Source organism: Cavia porcellus, unplaced genomic scaffold (assembly GCF_034190915.1).
Source record: "Cavia porcellus strain 051 isolate PalLab524CR breed Dunkin Hartley unplaced genomic scaffold, mCavPor4.1 scaffold_31, whole genome shotgun sequence".
NCBI classification, from domain to species: Eukaryota; Metazoa; Chordata; class Mammalia; order Rodentia; family Caviidae; genus Cavia; species Cavia porcellus.
Window position 1 is genome coordinate 28,781,392 of NW_026947514.1, and position 12,397 is coordinate 28,793,788.

The window sequence follows — 12,397 nt, forward strand, 5'->3', positions numbered from 1 at the left end:
AGCCCAGCTCAGGGATTCGTGATTTTCTAACCCTCACACCTCATAGCCCTGTGCAGGGCCAGGAAAGCCAGGTCCCAGAGACCCCTTCTCCGCTCACCTACTGAAAACATGGGCCCTGGCTGACGGGGGGAAAGCCGGGAGCCAGAGGCACTGCTAAGCTGTTACCTGGTTGCAGGTTGTGGCTGTGGAGAGGGGACAGCCCCAGGGCCACCTGCATCTCCCCCTAGGGTGGAGTCCCGAGGACCATGGCCCTGGGCTGGGTCCCTGGTCCACGGGAAGTGCCTTGGCTCAGCTTCAGATGGTTCCGAGAAGTCACTCCCTGTCATGAGGCCAGGAAAAAAAAAAGCATGAGCTGTAGGAGATGGCTTGGCTGTGAGGCCAGTGGGGACACGTGAAAAAATGAGGGTCACACAGTGGCTCACACCCGCCCTCCCCCCCAGTGCCTCCCACTCTGGGACCTGGGTGACCCCAGGTGGGCATCGGATGGGAACAGGGACCTGCGACACGAAGCTGGATCTTCTGAGAGTCATGGCCCAGTCTGTTGCCACCACAGCTATAGATGCCAGCATCCTCTGCCCAAAGAGGGCTGATGACCAGGGAGCCGTCAGGCTGCAGCTGGTGCCTGAGGGGCAAGGAGGGGAGATACACTCTTGAGCCCACTCTTGAGCTCAGGGGAGGCCAGAGGGGCTACTGTCGGAAGACTGTCACACTGGCAGCAGGATTGCCACTGCAACACATACCTGTCAGAGGAGATGGGCTGGCCATCTTTGTGCCACTCAACCTGGGGGTCCAGGGAGGCGTCCTTGGAGCAGAAGAGCTGCATTGACTGCCCCAGGGCTCCCTGCACCAGCACGGGCTCCGAGCCTGCCAAACTGATCCTGGAGGGGGGAGTGAGGAAACCACTACTGAGACAGGGCTGAGGGCCGGGGTCAGGGCCCACCTCTCAAGCACCTCAACAGATGCCTTCATGTGTCAGAGTCCCATGGGAGACCAAGCTCCAGAAGCCAGGGGACCCTCCCAACTGTGCCCCCCCCCCATTGTCTTTCAACTAGTAACAGCAACAAGAAACATGGAAAGCCCAGGGGTTGGGGAGGGACTCACACACCCCAGATTTTGTGCGTGGCTGAAACATTGACAGTCCTGTGGCTGAGAGTTTTCACCTCTTTTCTGTGAAGTTTGTTTCTCTCCCCCCCCCCCCCCCCGTGCATGTGCACGTGTATATAGTACCGAGAATTAAGCCCAGGGTCTTACACATGCGAGGCAAGTGTTCTATCACTGCACTACACCCCCTGACCTTTCTATTTTGAGACAGGGTCTCACTAGGTTGACTAAGCTGGGGGCGGGGTTTGCAGTAATTATTTTCCTGGTACCGGAGATTGAACCCAGGACCTTGCACTTGCCAGGCAGGCACTTACACCACTGAGCTAAACCCGTGGCCCCCACTAGGCTGATTTTGAGCTTGGGTTTCCCTGTTTCAGCTTCCTGAGTAGCTGAAATTATAAGCATGGCAAGTTTTTTATTTCAATTTTCCAATATCTCCCATTAATATGTCCTAAGGAGAATAATGAAGAGAACCCACACCAAATCTATGACAGCTACAGAGCAGGAAACAATTTCACCATCGGGGGGCTCAGAGAAGTCAGTGACTTGCCAGAAACCAGGAAGCCAGTAAGTTTTCCCAACTAGACAGGCCCCAGGGTACATGGGCAAGATCTGATGGAGAACTCAGGTACCCACATCTATAGCAATCTCTGTGAGCTATCAGGTAACATCTCTAATCTCAATACCTGTAGAGTGAAACTATCAAGACCCACTGGGCAGGGGTGTCTGGGAAATGGAAGCTGGGGACAGGAGGCCCTGGCTGGATGCCCCGTCTCCCTACCTCACCTGTAAGAAGAGCTGGGTGAAGGTGGCATTGGCCATCTGGCATCTCTGCCCAGTCCTGGAGTCCTGGGCCCAGCCTCCTGGCCCCTGGGCCTTTCTCCAAAGGCCCGGGTCGGGTGGGCCTCCCCTGGCACAGGCTCCTGCTCTCTTCGCCAGAGGCCACCAGAAGATGAGGTCAGTCTAGGGCCTGCATCCTCCGTCCTATGCCTGTTGCTCTCCTGCCGGCCTCTGGGACCACTGCTGCAGCCATCTGTGTGAGTGTCCAGGCCGGTGGCCCCAGGCTCGGGGTGGTGCGGCCCACGCTGGGCACCCTGGCAGCTGCTCATGCACTCCTGTTCTGAGGCGAAGTTATTGGCATTGCCGTGGCAGCCGCCATACCAGAAGCGGTTACACCGGCCCACGGAGGCGATGAAGTACCAGCGGGGGGCCCAGTCTGTGCAGGAGCCGTGGGCACTGGGCAGCAGGCACCGCACCGGGTAGGCTGGGGCAGAAATGGGGCCTGTCACCAAGGTGGCCAGTGATAGAGCGGTAGCTATCTCTCCTACACCTCAGATGTAGGGAAGACACATCCTTCCGAGTTTATGGAGCATGGCTGCACCCTACCTGGATCCCCAACCTGGTTCTAGGGGTCTGTCTACCACCCAGACTTGCCCTAGAGGGCTCTAGCAGCATCGCCCTGAGCTAGAGCTCTCCAGGGGCAAAGGTCCAGGGTTCCCTGATCAGGTGATCCTCCTATAACACACCAAGCAGCAAAGTTTAGTCTTTCAGGCTTAATTTATGAAAGGACCCTGGCGCTAAGCCACCTCTACCCTGGACCTAGGCAGATGCCCCGTAAAGGACACACCCTTGTCCCCAGGACCCTGCAGCAGCATCTCAACCCATTCTGTCTGCCCATTCTGACAACTCTCCCAGCCATCACAGCCTGCTCCATCTCTCCACATTCAGATATAACCACCACCACCAGTCCAGGCTCCTGACCTCTTCTAGAGCCCTGACCACCAGTCTGTCCAGCTTTCAACATCCGTGATGGTCCCTGGCAGCTCCAGCCTCAGGGACCTCCCCAGCCCAGCTCTCCCTCCCTGGATGTCCCACTGCCCCTCCCACCCCTGGGCAGAGTCTGGGCACACCGGGTGTCCAAGCACTGCCCACCTTGACACTGTGTCTGTGGACTGAGGCATAGGATGAGCCTTCCCAAAATTATAACCTCCCCCAACTACTGCAAGCAGCCAGAAGGCCTCCAGTGCAAACAATCCTGGTACAAGAACAATCCAGCACTCTTCTTGGGCCTGGCATCTCGCAGACACTCAGGTATTTGTGGGAGAAGCACATCCACCCAGCAGAAGGATGAGAAGGGCATCCACTCACTCACCAGAGCTGGGTTGGCCTGCACATCCTTCTCCAAGGGGGCCTGCAGCAGAAGCCACATTGTCATAGCAACAGCCAAATTGGGAGCCCCGACACTCAGCAGGCTCATTCTGCTGGGGCTGGGGCCTGTGGGCTTTAGGGGCCTGGAGAAGAAGGTTGGGAAGTTAGGAATGGGCCTGGGTCCTGCAGAGTACCCTGGGCAGCCTGGGGAAGGACAGCAGGAAGGTCCACATGAATCCAAAGTGCATGATCCCAGCTGGAGGGGACCAGAGCCAGGATAAAGCCCCAACCTCAGCCCAGGCCCATGTGAAGCCGTGCACCCTCAAGAGGGCAGCCCAGACTAGAATGCCATTCCCCAAGCCCAAAACTGTGAAAGCCTGGGCTAGCAACACCCAGCGACTCAGGGGCCGTAACCTTCCTGCCCATCACCTCAGCCACTTACAGCGGAAGGCACCACCTTGGACCCTGGCCTCCTTCCAGCATCGCCACTGCCATAAGGCCTGGTGCAGCCAGCCTGCTGGGGCCCCTTGGCTGCAGACACCCCGTCAGGGCAGCACCCGTACCTAGGCAGACAGCACACAGCCTTCCTTACTGTCAGCCTGGACCCCAAGCTCCCAGGGGCCCTGCGTGGGGCTGACCAGAGAGGCCCTGAAGGAGAGGACCAGGGACCCCAGGCCAGGTGCCCCGTCTATCCATGTCCACCACCACTCAGCAGCTGCCAGGGAGAGGAGTGGTAAGCGGAGGCCCTGAAAACTGACAGACGCTCTAACCCCAAAATCAAGAAAGGCAGCTTCACCTGAGCCCACTCAAAGGTCAGGACCCCAGGGAGCCTTCACAAGATAACAGCAGATGGAGAACAGGCCACTCCAAGGAGCCCACCGCCCATCTCTCTCTGCCAACCAGCTATGGGGAGGAAGCAAGGCAAAAAGGGATGGACCCAAGCACCTACATGCCAGGTACCTTGTGATTTATTCTGTCCTCACAATAACCCACCCCACGGCTATCACCGTTTGCAGTTCTTGGAAAAGGAAGCCAAGATCAGAGAAGTAAGTTGCCTCAGGTCAGCATGCAGCTGGTAAGTGACAGCTCTGGGAATCATCCTGAGCCTTAGCACCCCAGCCCCTAGGAGGGACCTTTCAGGGCAGGGCTTGGAAGAGGAGCCTCAGGGAGAGTGTTGGGAGGAGTCAGCCCCTCTCTGCAAGGCTGCCGTGGGTGGGCTTCGTGGGAACTTGCTGGGAATGGGTCAGCTCTGTCCAGCTCTGCCGTGGGTTCCCTAGGCCTGCTTTGGGTCTAAAAGCTGGAACCTCCCCTCAGGCTCAGGTCCTTCTTCAAGAAGCTCACTGCAAGGAGGCAGATCCCCTAAGATCCTACAACCAGGACAACTCAGAAACACCTTGTCTCAAACCTGAGCTCCCAAACCAGCCCACCTCTATTCCCAGCAGAGATTCGGGGACTCCCATCAGCGGCCCCCAGCTTCCCACGTTGACCATCCCAGTGCCCACCTGCTCTGCTGACACCAGGCCTCAGTCCTGGGACAGCCTTGGCCCTGCGGCCCAGGAGATGCCATGCGGCCATCAGGACAGCACCCATAGGGGCTGTGTCTGCAGTCTTGGGCTCCTGAGCCAGACCTGGGGGGCTGCCTCAGAGATGGGTTTGGTCCTCGAGTTGAAGGTGGGGAATTGTGGAACCTCCCGGGTCTATTCGGAACCCAAGGTCGCTGGTCTCTGGAGTCTAGAAAGGAGAAACAAGAGCCAGGCAGTGGGTCCCCCTGGCTCCTCACTCATTACCTGTGTCTGCCTCTAACCCATCTCCTTTCATCTTTGGGGCCCCTCACCCCACTCTGCCACCCTTAACCTCCATGTCCAGGTGCTACCCAGGCAACCAGAGAGGGCCCCCTGGGTGAGAGGCTGTACCACTCCTACCTGAGGCGAGGGCCTCCCGAGGGTCTGAAGGCATCCAGGGGCGCCTGGGGTGGACATCGGGGTCCTGCACACTGGGGACCTCTGCAGGGAACAAGGGTGATAGGTGTGGAGGCAGAACCCAGCACAAAGAATATCAGAGGAGGCCATTTCAGCAAACAATAGCTGAGCCTCCTGCACGCTGTGCTAGGGATGTTCTGCGGGGGACAGAGGCAGGAGAAAGGGACTCTAGTAAGCCCAGTGACACAGAAAATTGATCAGCGACACAGAAAAGAGATATGCTGGGGGCAGGGACAAAGGAGAAGCCACTGCCTCTGGGTGGAGGAAAGGAGGGCCGCTCAAAATGTTGCAGGGAAGATGGACTTTGCCATAGCAAGCCTTCAGCAGAGGCCTGGCACCTGGTGGGCAAAGGCCCCAAACTGGAAGTGGCTGCTTGGTTGGCATGGAGGGGGACAGAGAAGCAAAGAGGGAAGCAAAGAGAGGGGGCTCCCTGCCTGTGCTCACCCTGAGGCAGGTGGCAGGGCTGCGTGTTACAGAGCTCCACATCCCTGGGCTTCGACTGCTGCAGGTTCTTACAGTGGCTGGGCGGCCCAATGGCACAGACAACCTGTCTCCTCCGAGTGCCCGAGCTGCAGCTCTTGGAGCACTGGGGTCAGTGGGGGTTGGGGGTGGGAGAGACAGACCTGAGGCTGGGACACCCAAAGGAAGAAGGAAGGGGAAGGTGGCCCACGACACATGTCACATCACTGACAGTGCATGTGTACCCACCTGCCCAAGGTGCCAGTCTGACAGCAATATGGAGGAAGAGGGGACAAGCACTCACTAAACCCCAGGCGCTGACACGCCAGGCCTGGTCACTGTGGAGGGGACAGGCTGCTTGCACACAGGTCTCCATGAAGGGTGGCCGGTCTTCCAAGGAACATGCCGAGGCAGGGAGCATAGACCCTTCGTCACCCTGGCAAGTCACACTCCGCCTCCGGATGCCAGCACCACAGGTGACAGAACACTGCAAGAGCCAGTTATCAACACAAGCTGCTCCCAGCCCAGAGGAGCCACCCAGGGGACAGCAGAGGCCCACTAGCCTGGCACGAAGGGCAGAGTGCACCCTACTGCTGCGTCCTGCTCCCAAGCCCTGAGAGGATGCGTCACTCTGAGGTCACACATTCTGATCATGGTTGTGGACACCAGATGAGGGGCATCACGCCTTCATTCCTAACTAGGGCAAGGGCAGATGCTGCAAGCAAAGACCAGCAGCCCCAGCCCTGCAGCCCATTCATCACCGCCAAACACCATGCCCTGCCGCTGCTTCAAGCCAATGCAAGGTCTTGGGACCTTAGAGAAGAGTGAGTTCCCTCTAATCCCAGCCTGCCCACAGCTTCCAAGATGACCCTCCCGAACCTCAGCGTCCATACAGAGGACAGATGCTCAGCCTGGCCCTGCTACCTCTAGGGCCCAAGACAGGGCTCCTTGCTCTGACTCTAGTCCGGGCTAGACGGGGGCCTCACCTCTCCCCAAGGCCCGGCGCTCCAGGCTGCACAGCGATGCAGGTTGCAAGCCTGTGTGGAAGGGGGCTTCCTGGGCAGGCCAGCACACTCAGCCTCCTCAGCAGCCTCCTGTCCTCCAGAGCCATCAGACGAGACACAGTAGACAGAGCGGGACTGGGAGCCGCCCCCGCAGGAGGCTGAGCAGGGCGTCCATGGCCCTACCTTCCAGCTGGCAAAGAATGGGATTCAGGTCAGGCTGGCCTGGCACAGCAGGCCCCCCTCTGAATACCTGGGCTATGCAGTGGACCAAAGAGCGCTACACAAAGAGCACGGCCTCTCCTCCACATCCTCCCAACCACTCAATGGCCATCTGCAGGGTGGGGTCCTCAAACTCGGAGCCAACTCCTGCCCCTCAGCTTCTCTACCCTCACCCTAAATCGCCCTTTCCTTCTCACTGAGTTCCCTTTCACCAAACCAGACTTCAGTCCCACTGGGTCCAACCTGGATGGGGGACATCTCCAGAGTGGATGTGCTGCCCTGTGCATGGAATGGCCTTGCCTGGCACCAGGTGTGACTGGAAGGGCAGCCCCCACCACACCATGCACAGCTACGCCCACCACCATCCACGAGGCTGCTGCCACCAAGGCTGGGTGGGCAGATTACCTGTTCCCACACACATGCTGGGCCCCAGCATGGCGCCACGCTCCGGGCTGGTACAGGTAAGAGGTCCTTTGTGCATGAACAAAGGATTGCCGATGCCAACATGCCCTTGGCCAGATCCCCGGCTCACCCCTCAGCGTGTGCCAAGTTGAGCACCCTGCTGGCTCAGACCAGGACTTCCAGTAGGTCCCCGACCCTCCTGCCAGCAACCTGGACATTCTGAGTACTGCATGGGCACACGAGGCCAGAAAGGACAGCCTGAGGTCTCATGCTCCAGTCCCTTTGCTGCCTCCCTCAGTGACAGCTGCCCCCTTAGCCATACTGTGGGGAGCCCTGGTACCCCAGCCTCCTCACTATAGTCCTAAAGCAGCTTCAAGACCCCCTCCCGCCCCTTTCCACCCATCCCATCCCATCCCACCCCACCCCAGGCAGAAGGAGCTGGCAAGGGCCTCACCGCTTGGTTTGTGGGCAAGGGTGGGGGTTGCAGGGGCGGCTGTCAGCTGGCCGAGGCTGGCGCTGGCACATGTGGGAGGGATAGGCCTCGCTGTCACTGGTGCAGAACACCAGGCGGGATTGGTGTCCTGTGCAGGGGCCGGGCCACAGAGAGCAGCTGATCAGTCAACCTTCTCCAAATGCACTCTAGGCCGGGCACTGTTTTGGACTTGGTCCAAGGTCACCTTGGTTAAATCTCAGACAAACCTCAGGAGGCATCAATTACAGATGAGGAAACCGAGCCTCAGAGCGTTTCCACTATGAGTGGCAGAGCCCTGTGTGACCCCGGTCATCAGTTCCAGGCCTGACCTCCACTCCCAATGGTTCTCTGTGGTGTCCCCCACATCCCGGGCTCCCCTAAGGTGACCCCATGCATGGAGATTTCTTGCCAGCTTGCCCACCTCCCTGGTAGCATAGCCTTGAGGAGAGGGCTGTGCCCCACCCCATCCCGGGCTGTCGGGGCCTCACCTCCGCCACACTCCACACTGCAGTCACCCCACGATGTGTGGCTCCAGCTGAAGCCCTGGCTGGACCTCGGGCCGTGCAGGGGCAGGTAGTACTCGTAGTGCACACCGGGGTTGGCCTCCTGGCTGATGAGCTGCAGCAACGCATCCTCCTGAGGTCAGCTGTACCCCACCACCCCCTAGCCAGGCTCATACCCATGTCTCCTGAGCACCTACACACAGGGCTTGATCAGTGCCCAGCTTCCCACCCCATTCTCACCTCAATAATCAGGGGCTCCGAGGTGGGGCCCCGGGCCTGGAGCCTCTCAGGGGCCAGGTCACCCTCAGCACCCCTTTCGTAGTGCAGGATGGTGTTGGCCACTGGCAGGGCCTTGGCCTCCGCGATGGTCCAGTGCCCATTGAGGTAGTACTCCCCACGGACGCTCCGCACAGCTGCACAGGGACAGTGGTGGAGTTAGGGGAGGGTACACCTCAGGCTGCCCAAACTCACCCCACAGCCAGAGCACAGCCTCACCCAGGAAGTTCCTGCTGGCAGCAGCCTCCTCGATGTGAATGCTGGTGGCCCCCGGGGGAATGATGAAAATCTGGTTGTAGCCTGGGAAGGGCAGAAACTCAGGTTAGAGATCGGTCACCAAACTGCCCTCACCAAGCCCCTGAAAGGAGCTGTCCCAAAGGACTCCCAGGGCCACACGGTACAGAAGAGGGACGCACCAGGCTTCTTGGGGACTAGTGTTCCCTGCCAGCAGACAGAACAGCTCAATGAAGGCCAGAAGCCTCAGGGCACCCAGAGCAGGCTGGGAGAACAGTGTCAGGACAGGGACCAGCGGAAAGGATAAGATAGGGAAGCCAGGTGGTGGCACTGAGATTCAACCAGAGTCCTAACAGTCACAAGGGAGGCTCCCATGAAGAGTGCAGCCTCCACCTGTGGCACCCCCTGCATCCCTGCCCCTTGACCCACAGACCCCCTTCCAGGTGCCACAAGTGCCACTTAGACTTAAACCTTGGTCAGAGAAGGAGACAGCTAGCACAAGGCTGGCCACACCCCCCAGGGGACCCACCTCTACTGAGGTCATTGGCATCGAAGGTGCCTGTGACAGGGTAGCAGCTTGTGCCATCTCCCCCGCACTGCAGACACTTGTCTTCCTGTTTGGGAGAGTCTAGCTCGTGGTCACAGCCGACGACCTGCCAGGGAGGATGAGAGATGAGAGCAGCAGGGAGACAAGGGCCTGGCAGGATCCCTGGTCAGCTGGTCCTACCTATCCCGCCCATGCTCCAGGCAGGACAGGGTGTCAGGATTAAAGATTATACAGCAGAAGCCAGCTGGACCTGTCTGCGTGGCTCCCATCTCCCCTTCTTTGATAAACACACACTCTCTCCCCCTGGAGGCCCCAGCCCCCTTTTAGAGCTTGAATGATGCTCCCCAGGCTGGGTTTGGGGCAATCAGCGGGTATTTTATTCTCCTTCCTCAGAGTGAAGTGAGGCCAGGGCAGTGAGAGGTGATGCCAAGGAGCCAGCCCTGCCCTGGGCCTTGCTGAGCTGCTACAGCAGAGGCCTGGAGCTGCATCTCATCACACTTTGTAGGAAAAACCTCCCTGACCCTGGTGCTAACAAGAAGGGTATAATGGAAGAGGTAAGGTGAGAGAAGTTTCTGGAAGCATCCTCCAAGCACCTGCAACCATCCCTGCTTAATATTTGGTTTTCGCTGCAGTCAGTTGTAGTTAAGCGCTGACAACATGCCTCCTTTACGGGGTCAGCATTCTCAAAGGGCAAAGGCAATGTGAGGAGGTTAGAGGGCGGCTGTCACAGCTGCAGAGCATCCCAGGAGCAAGGCGGGGTGCCCTGATAACTTGAATCGACCCTGCCCTGAGCAGGGGAGGGACATCACTCACCCGGCAGCGGCCATCCACACAGACATCCCGTCCACCAGGCTCACAGGGTGTCCCGTCCAGCACAGCTTCCCGGTGCTTGTAATAGAAGTTCTCCCCCTTGGGGATGCAGTTCAGCTCACACTTGTTTGGGGCTGGGGTGCGCAAGAGGAGGAAACTGAGGCCAGGGGCCAAAGCCTAGCCTAGCAGCAGGGAGGCGGGGGCCAAAAGCACATTTGTGACTGGGAGAAACATGCCCTTGCAGGAGCTGCCCCCACCAGATGGCACGGAACCCCAGCCCATCTTAGGGAGAAGGGACAGAGTCCACAAGTGGGCTTATCTCTGGGGACCACATCAAAGAAACTCCAGAACGGGGCAAACATACACTTAAGAGGCCTAGCCTAGCACTGTGTATAATGGTGCAGGTGTTAACTACAGGCTACCCTGAGTCATCACTGGGCACCGTGCATGCTGGCACGCAGCTGATACAGACATTGGATGGGAAATGCTCACAGTGGAATGCAACATGGTGGGAACTCTGTAAGTACGGACATTTGGACATACAGAGAAACCACGGGAGAGCGAGGATGAAATGCCAACAGTAATCCTACAAGAAGGCAGGCTTAGGGTGACTCGCTTGAATTTATGTTTCTTATTTTTTTTGTGCTCACTTTGGCCACACATACACTAAAATATTTTTCTTACTTATCATAACTCCAGCCCCTCACACTGAGCTACATCCCCAGCCCCTTTTAATCTTTTGCTAAGTCACTGTATCATATAGGCTGGATTTAAACTTGCAATTCTCCTGCCTCAGATTACAGGCATGTGCCACATCAGGCTTTTTCATCTAATCAATATAGAGCGATCACACACACATTGTTTTTTGTTCCTCTATGCAGTTCAGGCTGGCCTTGGGCTCACTTTATAGCCCAGGCTGGTCTCAAACTTACAAACGATTCTCCTGTCTCAGCCTCCCAAATGCTGGGATTTATAGGAGTGCACCACCATGCCCAGCTATGTACTCATTGTTTAAACAGCCCTAGAGCGCCCCATGTGGTGGCGAATGCTTGTAATCCCAGGTTCCAGAGACTGAAACTGTAGGACTGTGAGGCCAATCTTGGTTTCATAATGAATTCAAAGTTAGCCTGAACTACACAGGGAGAGCCTGTCTCAAAACAAACAAAACAAAACAAAAAAGACACCACGGCGCACACACACAACCTGAGAGTGCTAACTGGTCCATAATTAACTCCAGCAAGATAGGCACCCCTTGAGTACTCTTTCCAACTTCTCTATGATGTGGATTGCATATTTTTAACATCAGGATTCAGAAGTACTGAATACAAGGGACCCTCGGGAACAACCCATTCTGGCAAAGGAACTGCCAGGCACGCGAGTTCATTGCTTAAGAATTCAGAGCCCCGAGGTTGCCAGGAGTCACTGGCTGGAGCAGCCCATTGCATTCGCGGCTGCGTGTCTTTCTGCACCGCGTTTCCCTAACATTCCTGACCTGCACCCCCAGCGTCCCCCACACTGTGCCCCTCCTGAGCTGGGTGCATGGGCTCTCCCCAGGCCAGGCCAGGCCAGGCCCCTTCTGCAGCTCGCCCCACAGCACTGCAGCCCACCCTCGGCTCCGCCCCGGCCCTGCGCGAGAAGCTTCCTCTGAGCACAGCCGGAACCGAACCCGGGCTTCAGACAGCCCAGATCACCAGAGATTTGAGAAAACGCGTCCAGGGGGCGAGGCCGTGAAGACCCCAACCTGCCCCCCGCCGCGGGGCCGGGGCCTGGCGACAATGGCGCTGCGCTCACCGCCGTAGTAGGGCAGCCACCGGTACTGCCGGCCGTGGAACGAGGCGCCGTCCAGCTCCGCGCACTGCTCTGCCCTGAAGTCCCGCGCGCCATCGGGGCAGCTCTGCGTGGCAGGAAGGCAAAGTGGGTCCCCAGCGAGGGCCTCCGAGGTCAGGGTCCTGCCCACCCTACCCCTCCCCAGCCGAGAACCAGGGTCTCTGCCCCACCACCCCATCCCGTCCCAGGGCAGTCAAGGGGTGCACGGCGGGATGGGGTCATGGGGTCGGTCACGGCCTTACCTCGGTGCGGCAAGTGCGGTAGCTCCGTGCGGGGCCCACGCAGCTGGTGCCTCCATCCCTCCTGCAGGGCGAGAGCCCCGGAAAGATACCTCATCCCCCGGCCCCTGGGGCTCTCCCGCAGGTCCCCCAGTTTTGGTGGGCTCCTGGGTGGGCAAGCCCGGGCCAGAGGCCCAG

At 58.6% G+C, this 12,397-nt stretch overlaps 1 protein-coding gene across 3 annotated transcripts in view; it reads right to left on the minus strand.

The window, feature by feature from the left end:
- Positions 1-12,397, minus strand: part of Papln (papilin, proteoglycan like sulfated glycoprotein) — a 28,502-nt gene that overhangs the window by 9,688 nt on the left and 6,417 nt on the right. For 2 of the 3 annotated variants that reach the window (XM_063241358.1, XM_063241361.1), the window contains 20 exons: positions 12,224-12,284; positions 11,946-12,048; positions 10,158-10,288; positions 9,327-9,450; positions 8,783-8,863; positions 8,528-8,700; positions 8,273-8,402; positions 7,767-7,893; positions 7,316-7,381; positions 6,674-6,881; positions 5,992-6,174; positions 5,673-5,814; positions 5,172-5,252; positions 4,752-4,980; positions 3,692-3,812; positions 3,254-3,392; positions 1,888-2,365; positions 741-878; positions 498-622; positions 166-319 (listed from right to left, as the gene is read on the minus strand). In XM_063241358.1, coding sequence (XP_063097428.1) covers positions 166-319; positions 498-622; positions 741-878; positions 1,888-2,365; positions 3,254-3,392; positions 3,692-3,812; positions 4,752-4,980; positions 5,172-5,252; positions 5,673-5,814; positions 5,992-6,174; positions 6,674-6,881; positions 7,316-7,381; positions 7,767-7,893; positions 8,273-8,402; positions 8,528-8,700; positions 8,783-8,863; positions 9,327-9,450; positions 10,158-10,288; positions 11,946-12,048; positions 12,224-12,284 — 2,994 coding nt within the window. The remainder of the gene's footprint in view (positions 1-165; positions 320-497; positions 623-740; positions 879-1,887; positions 2,366-3,253; positions 3,393-3,691; positions 3,813-4,751; positions 4,981-5,171; positions 5,253-5,672; positions 5,815-5,991; positions 6,175-6,673; positions 6,882-7,315; positions 7,382-7,766; positions 7,894-8,272; positions 8,403-8,527; positions 8,701-8,782; positions 8,864-9,326; positions 9,451-10,157; positions 10,289-11,945; positions 12,049-12,223; positions 12,285-12,397) is intronic. The other variant, XM_063241359.1, reaches the window with a different exon arrangement.